This window comes from Orycteropus afer, unplaced genomic scaffold, assembly GCF_000298275.1.
Source record: "Orycteropus afer afer isolate SDZICR_OR568_19922 unplaced genomic scaffold, OryAfe1.0 scaffold00063, whole genome shotgun sequence".
Classification (NCBI taxonomy): domain Eukaryota; kingdom Metazoa; phylum Chordata; class Mammalia; order Tubulidentata; family Orycteropodidae; genus Orycteropus; species Orycteropus afer.
This window is the reverse complement of record NW_006921650.1, coordinates 4,681,773-4,690,441: the sequence shown is the minus strand read 5'-3', so window position 1 is coordinate 4,690,441 and position 8,669 is coordinate 4,681,773. Positions and strand designations below refer to the sequence as shown.

At 39.4% G+C, this 8,669-nt stretch overlaps 1 protein-coding gene across 1 annotated transcript in view; it reads right to left on the bottom strand.

Annotated features, from left to right (window-relative positions):
- BET1 (Bet1 golgi vesicular membrane trafficking protein) overlaps positions 1-7,840 on the bottom strand; it is a 14,811-nt gene extending 6,971 nt beyond the window's left edge. Inside the window, exons 1-3 of the mRNA XM_042780814.1 lie at positions 7,822-7,840; positions 1,181-1,313; positions 672-726 (exon numbers count right to left, since the gene is read on the bottom strand). Of these exons, the coding sequence (XP_042636748.1) occupies positions 672-726; positions 1,181-1,313; positions 7,822-7,840 (207 nt within the window). The remainder of the gene's footprint in view (positions 1-671; positions 727-1,180; positions 1,314-7,821) is intronic.
- Positions 7,841-8,669: the final 829 nt, after the last annotated feature.

Below are 8,669 nucleotides of genomic sequence, written 5' to 3'. Positions count from 1 at the left end.
CCTCTGGTTTTCGTATTTTTGTGTACTCTTTTCTCTTTTTAATTACTTTATTCATGCGAAAGCACTTATCTGTATTTTTCCTTTTTTACAATTTAAAAGGTATACATGTATCCATATGAGCAACTCAAATCCAGAGAAAAGTATGTGCTTTTTTTCTAATGAAATATGACATTTTTTAATATATGCCTAAATGGTTTCTTTAGATTTCAAAAGTGGTAGTTTTTTCTTTAAAATATGATAATACTTTATTTAAAAAATTTACAAGTTATTGTTATCCACATGCTGAAGCTATGCAGAAATGTGACTAAGCCTATTAAAAAAAAGGTATATATAGGTGCATAGGAGAGCTGACAAGGGACAAGGTTGTGGTGGTTTCTTGGCCACATCCAGCTACTTGGCAGGAGCGAGTAGTTGGACCTGGGGGCTTGGCACCATGGTTGCAGGGGACATCAAGCTCAACTGGCATTAACATACTACACAAAAACATTATTCTACATCCTACAGGTAATTACAAAGTGCTCTGGTGGCACAGTGCCTAAGGCATCTGACCACTAATCAGAAGGCTGGGAGTTCAAAACCACCAGCCATGCCATGGAAGGAAGATAGGGTAATCCACTTCTGTAAAGATTTACCACCTTGGAAACCCAGTGAAGGTTGCTCTGAGTCGGAACCAACTTGATGGCAATAAGTTTGTTTTTTTGGTTTTTATAGGTAATTACCAAAGAAGTTCTGGTGGCATTTGGCTGCTAACCAGAAGGCTGACGATTTAAACCCACCAGCTGCTCCATGGGAGGTCGATAAGGCAATCTACTTCCACAAAGATTTACAGCCTCGGAAACCCAATGAGAGTCAGTATGAGTCAGGATCAACTCAATGGCAGTGAATTTGGTTTGATTTTTAGTTTACAGGCAATTACAGCTGCTCTGTTTTAGACATTACTGCAGTCATCATACGGTATTTTAGATTTAACCCAAAATATAGCTGGTCTTCAAAAAAATATATTTAAAAAAATGTACTAAATCTTTTGGCCACATTTTGTAACCTTCAACTCAAACCGTGTTCTAAAGTTTGAGTATATTTTGACCTTACTGAACCATAGTATTTGGGTAACTAAATTATTTAGTATGATACCAATATATTTATATACTTTATATATGTAGAAGTATATAAAATCTGTTATATACTTACAGATTTTATAGCAGTTACTTTGCTTTTCAAACTTTCAGTGAGTCTTTCATTTTCTTCTTCACAGGCATTATACCCACTATTACCATAACCATAGTTCCCATAATTTCCAGGAGGTACTCCTTCACCTGCATGGATCAGATTTAGAAGCATAGTTTTAGGAAAAAGAGAAGCCACTTTGAAAACTTGATAGTTAGGAAAAGAACCAAAAAAAACCCCTGGGGGGCGTTGCAGACCACACATGCTTACATATTCATGTTAAAAATTAACAGCCAGACAGAAATCAGAACATTTTTGCCATTACCTTCTCTTAATCAAAGAATACTCCATTCACTCCAATATACACTTATTGATTGGCTATTGATTACCCAGAGACACTAAAATACGCACTGATATACAAGGATAGCAAGAAAGCATTCCCCGGTCAATGGAATTATATATTCTAACACAAAATTTAAAAGTGGTAATATCAACTACCACTCTGGGAGCTCTGGGAGCATAGTGGCTAAGGCACTTGACTGCTAACCAGAAGGCTGGCGGTTCAAACCCACTAGCCACTCCTCGGAAGGAAGGTTGGGCAATCCTACTTCTGTAGTGATACTGCCTCGGAAACCCAAGGAGGGGTTGCTATGAGTCAGGGCTGACTCAACGGCACATGACAACAACAACAACAACAATATCAACTAACCACTGAAGAAGTTTGACTGTGAAAGGAAGGTGAGAAAGAGGATAAAATAGAGTGAGAACTCAGAGCAAAAAGAGGCTCCTTTACCTACCTCTTTCTCTTAAATATGAAAGAGTTGAGTGGGGAAGATATAAAATGGGGAGGGAAAAAAAAGAAGCTGAAGCTCTCGAAGAGGGATGGAGTAACTAGTGAACGCTGTTAGTTGGGAAGTTAAGAGGCAGGTTCCTCCATTCAACAAATATCTGAGTGCATACCACATGTCAGATCCACTGTTCTATATGCTACTTTTATGGGGTTTATCTTCTAAGTGTTGACATTTAGAATACAGTAAACCACCACACTGCTAATATAATACTTCATATTCATCAGGCAATCAAACAATAGGTGGAATGAATATAAGAATCAGTTGGGTGTGGGATTGAGGAAAGAAAGCATAATTGAGGGTGTTATTTAACCACAAAAACGTTTGAATTTATCAGTAGATGCCATCAGTTTTCTTAGTAATGGAAGAAAACGTATAATCTGCTAAAGTGGTGATCATTTAGAACAAACAATAAAGAGAACGATGGAGGAAGGTGAGTAGTGCTACACAGGATTACCAGGGAGGTAAGACAAACCTAGCTGATGTAATAAATTGTAATGGTGCCAATCCTCCCAAATATGTAACTTTTCTACAGGAGAGCTCATCAACCTGGGTTAGAGATGCAAAGCTGGATGAGTGGATTGTTCTAGAGTTAGAGGTTTACAGTGTGGGGGCTGAGGAAGAACAGAGCCCTCAATCCTTCTGCAATGCTTGGAAAAAGACTGAAGATTAGGCAGGGCTTGAAGTAGATTTGACAATGAACTGAGTGGGGGATAGGATGATACAGAAACAATTATGTCTCAGTGAATTCAAACAGCAGGCAGAGTGACAGAAAGAGCTGCAAGGACAAGAGATCCTTGAAAGTTGGTAGCTGAGAATGGTTGAGGAATGAATAGGAAGCTCTTTTAAGGCATAGCACAAATTCAACTTCTCTAAAAAGCAAAACAGACTATTCTTTCTTTTGAGTTCCCACAGTACTGACTGTATGTAACACCTCCAATCCTGATGTCGTGTTCTTCTTCTCAAACTATTTGCTTAGCATACAGATTAAGTATGGTGAAAGAATACAACCTTGATGCACCCCCTTCCTGATTTTAAATCATGCAGTATCCCCATCTTCTGTTTGAATGACAGCCTTAGATAAACACTACCCCTGGTCTATGTACCGGTTCTTCATGAGCATAATTATGAGTTCTGGAATACCCATTCTTCATAATGTTACCCATAATCTGCTTTGATCCACAAAGTCAAAACCTTTTGCATAATGAATAAAAATAGCTAAACATCTTTCTTGTACTCTCTGTTGTTAGCCAAGATCCATCTTATACCAGCAATGATATACCTTGTTCCATATCCCCTTCTGAATCCAGCTTGAATTTCTGGCAGTTCCCTGTCAATGTGCTGCTGCAACCATTTTTTAATTATTTTCAGCAAAAATTTACTGATATTAATGATACTGTGGTAGTTAAGTTTGTGTGTCAAGTTGGCTGGGCCTGGCTAAGTGGCTGGGAAGCTGGAGGTATTTATTCCCCATGAGGAGACTGGCAATCAACTCCATGGTGGGCTCTACAAGTAGCTGCTTTAGGGATGTGGTCTTCTTCCCATATATAAGCAGCAGCTTTGGGAATGGGCTCTAGCTCATAGCACACTTGAACCCTGCATGTAGCTGAGTCATTCAGTAGCCTGCCATGCTCTGCCAATCTAGGGACTTTCAATGGACTTGAATCAGTGGCCTGCTGTGTGGTTTGGTAATATCGGGACTGTACCTTTTCGACCTTGGGTTTGTCAGCCTCAGCTGCCTTCACTCTGCCTGAGTGAAGAGATGCTTCTTCTAGTTGCCATGGGCCAGGAGCAAGAGGCAGAGCTAAAGCCCAAGGTTGAGGGGCTTTCACCACTTCTAGAGCCTGGCACTTTGAAATTGGCCTTCTAGCCTCCAAAACTGTAAGAGAATAAACTCCTGTTTGTCAAAGCCATCCCATTTGTGATATTTTCCTGGCAGAGCAGCACTAGGTAACCAAAACAGATACTGTTCCTTAACTTCTACATTCTGTTGGATCACTTGGATCACCTTTGTTTGGAATAGGCACCAATATCAACCTCTTCTGGTCAGTTGGCCAGATAGCTATCCTCCAAATTTCTTGTCATATGACAGTACTATGAGGTCAGAAATTAAGTCTGTTTCAATCATTAGTGCACATCCCCTCTAGCCTCCCCACACACTCTGCAACACATTCAATAAATACATGCTCCTCATTGATGAATAGAATCTGAAATTACTGTCATTCATCTTTTAATGTGCCTTTCTCAAGAACACAGTCCTATGCTTCTCTGAGGGCAGACATACTGCTTCATGCTTCTATGTTCTCTGGGCCTGATACATACTTTATATGCAACAGGCATCTACACAACCTCCACTACCATAAAAACCACAACAAAATTTTGAACGAGTATTTTACAAACAGAGGAGTAATGATGATATACCTCTACTGCCAATATGCTAGCCATGAAGCCTTCTACACATGTGGCTACAGAAGTTCAGACTCACTTGACTAGGCATATTTGTCTCCACCCAGCAATTAAAACTCATTTTAAAAATGCATTTTCACTCCATCTATCAATGATATTCTATACAAACTCTACATAGTATGAATTAAGATCCTTAAAGAAATGGATAATGTCTTCTTCTTTTGTGTGACTTTTGTTGTTGTTGTTATGTGCCATTGAGTTGGACCCGACTCATAGTGACCCCTCCTTGGGTTTCCGAGGCAGTATCACTACAGAAGTAGATTGTCCCATCTTCCTTCTGAGGAATGGCTGGTGGGTTTGAACCACCTGCCTTCTAGTTAGCAGTCAAGTGCTTTTAGGCACTATGGTACCAGAGATGTGGAATATAGTATTTGCTCAAGAAGGAATTACTGATTATATTTAATCATCTTGCAACTTTCCCAAGGAATTTAGTTATAAAATAATGGTGATTCATTTCCTTTGTTTTGCTCTCTTTGCCTAACTTAATTCTAATTTTAGAGCTCTTCCAAACTATTCCATTTATTCAAAGTAGACCTTCTCCTTTTATTTGCTGCCCAGAAATCATTCAGGGCACATTTCTCCTGTTAAACTATTGATCTTTCTTCATACCATCATCCACCAGTGGAATAAAGAAAAAAAATCAAATAAAATGCTAGGAGTTGCTATTTCAAACTTAGCCACTTCTTTTTCTGTGAATTACTGCTTTGAAAACTTGTACAAAAGCCAAAGAGTGTCAAAGACAATCCTCAGCCTTTGTCAACTTAGATAAACACCACCCCTTTTCTATCTATCAAAAGATAGAAGTTTCTATCAATAACTGAGCCAAATCATTTAAGTATTCATGTGAGATATGGTCTTGCATACAAATATCTAGATTCATTATTTAACCAAAGTTTAAAATTCCAAGCTGATATACAATAATACTTTAAAAAGTGAAGCGGTATATATTTAAAAAAAAAAAAAACAAAAAAACCTAGCCCCTCCCACCAAAGTAAATTGTATCATAATATCAACAGTTACCTAAGGAATCACCACTGACCTTTTATCTGGACTCCTTGGTTCTCAACTCTGGCTGATGAAACACCAGAGAAGGGGCTTTAAAACAAAGTATTATTAGAGATTCTAATTTATTTGGTATGCAATGAGTTCCAGGTAGTAATACTTCTAAAAGCTCCCCAGGTGATTCTAATGTACAGTCAGAGTTGAGTACCACTTCTGTAGTCCCTTTCCTGCAATGTAATATGGCACACTATTGCACAAAAACATGCAAAGGGGGACTGAGCACCCATTGATGAAGTCCAAACTCCTTTGTCTGGCACTCAAAGATCTCCACAATCTGGTTCCATGTCCCTTCCTTTAACCAAAGTGGCTTAATTATAATCCCTTAAACATATAATTCACATTCTAATGGACTCAAGGATACAACAAATGAGGGTGAAGATGGAATGGAACAGGACCAGGTAACTTCCTGATGCTGTACACAGGATCTGTGCTGACGCATAACACCAGTTACCAACAACCCTACACTTTTTGGGTTTTTATTGGCCAAGCCCTCATCTGGAATTAAGGTATTTGACTGCTAACCAGAAGGCTGGCAGTTCAAACCTACCAGCCACTCCTTGGAAGGAAGGTTGGGCAATCTACTTCCGTAGTGATACACCACTTCAGAAACCCAAGGAGGGGTTGCTATGAGTCGGATCCAACTCAACAGCAGTGAGTTTGGTTTGTTTGGTTTACCCTACATTATTCAAGGTTTAGTTTAAGTTCCTAAATCTCCACAAAGTACATAGTATCTCTGAAATCCCTCAGACATTCACCACCTATAGAACGTAATATAGGATTTGACCATTACATATATACCTGCCACCCAATATTATAATTTATCTTTGTACATATTTCTATTCCTCAGGTAGACTGGAAGATTTTTCTGGGGGAGGAGCACAAACAGGGTCACAATAACTATATACCTGGATACCTAGGGCCTACTCAAGTATACAATAAATGTTTGTTGTTGTGAATGATGAAAAAGAAAATTTTTTAGACACACAAACTACTCTTCCTCATAATTATTTCTTTTTCTCTCTTCAATTTACCTTGCCAACTTTTTATTTCCAAGTATTCACAAAAACTACATTTTGAAAAACGTTTCTCATGCTACAATTTATTAATCAATGAACAAGTTTATAGATACTTGCCACTTTTATTTAATTATCTGACATGCTTTTAGAAAACCTTTTTTATTTCCCCCTTTTTCCACCTTATTATATAAAGCTCGAGAAAGACAACATTATGTTTTGAAAAAATGCTTCATATATTTTCTCACTATATAGCACACAGTCATACTGCACACTGACTTTGCAGGGTTTTTGCTTTTTATTGTATTTTGTATTGTCACTTGATAGACAGCTTCAGAACCAGAAAATGTGTTCTAATCACTGTGTATTATAAAACCAAAAAAAAAAAAAAAACCAGACTCACAGCCATCTAGTCAACTCTGACTCATAGGGACCCCATTGGGTTTCCAGGGCTGTAGATCTTTAGGGAAGTAGATTGCCCTATCTTGCTTCCACAAATGGCTGGTGGGTTTGAACCGCCAGCCGTCTGGTTAGCAGGCAAGTGTCTTAGCCACTAGCCCAAAAAATATCCATGTGCCTAATTTACACCGGCTTGGTATACCTGCTTCCTAAGGCAAAATGTCAAAAATAAATGTTTATTCATTAAATTTTACCACACTGTACTGACTGATGAGTGTAACAAGGTTCAGATAAGAAATGCCCTAGATAAAATCACCTTTGACCCTGATATTACATACCAGGGCCTTTAACAGTAATGACATATACATTTTACTTTCGTAACTCACTGTTTACTGGACTAACAAGATCCTTATTAGGATCTTATTAGCGTGCTTCGCGCACAAACCTAACTTTTCAAACTTCGTTTCTGAGAAAAATAGATTAAGGGCCAGTACGGAAGGAGAAACCGAGGCCAGACTTTGGCAAATTCAGTAATTCCCAGAATCACGCTCAGTCAATAAGACTTAAAAAAAAAAAAAAAAAAAAAACTCGACTATCCAGTTGTTACCTGAATATACTCCACTCCCCCGTCCTCAAGTATTGTTTCTAACCTACCATCCAAACTGGGTCTGATTTAAACTTAAGGAAACCAATAAGGTCTGGGACAAATGGTATGTTTCCACTTGACACGGTGTCCAAACGTCCCCTCCATACATCCCGCTTTCGGTCCCATATGCCAATGTCTTAAGATCGTCCCACTTCCTCCCACGCCCCCACGCCCAGCATGAGTCCTAAGTCCCCAAAACTTCGAACCTCATCCCTCTTCTTACCCAGGCCTGCACGCCTCATCCTGCCAGAGGAAGGAGGGTAAAGGCGGGAAGGGGGTAGGAAGAAAGGGGCCAGGGAATAACCCAGACCGCGTCTTCAGTACCACTCCAAGATCCGGCGGAACATCAACTTCTTCCAAAGCGCCACGACATCAGTGGAGTCCAAACACCGCGCTGGCTGATGGCGTCAGCCGGGCACTTATTGGCGCCCTGTGCGCCTTGAATAGCATTCTAGGAAATGTAGTTCGCCGCCACCATGAGTAGGCGTGGTGTGATCTTCCGGCTCCCAAAGTCCAAGGGTCTTCTGGAAAAGGGACCAGCGCCTTAGGGACAGAGACTGGTTCTCGACTGCTGTTCTACCAGCCTTCTGGAGCTTTCTTTCAGCGTGTTGCCCCCGAATTTAACCTGTAGATTTGCTTCTACCGGACGACAGAATAGTTGACATCTTTCCTGTTTAACCCCTTACTCCATCTCACTTCCAAAATCAGTTTAGGGAAAGTCAGAGAAAACTTTGTTCAAGTTCTTATCTTCCAAATAAGTAATCTGAGACCCAAAGAAGAGAAGGCAGGCGGTAACCGGTTTGTGCCAGGTCACCCACTAAAGTAGAAAGAACCTAGTCCCATGGAGTAAGTCCTACTCGGATAGTAGTGGAAGATTAGTATCTGCCTTAAAGCTATTTGTGCAAAATATGCACCAAAACTATTTTTATTAAGTTATTAACCTGGGAAATAAGTTAATTCAGTAGTGTTTTGATAGAAAAAAAGTTTACATGAAAAAGAAAGTAAACCACCATTCCCTAAAAGCAATAGAATTAAATGAAGATTCAATCAGAGACAATTGCTATAGCAAAT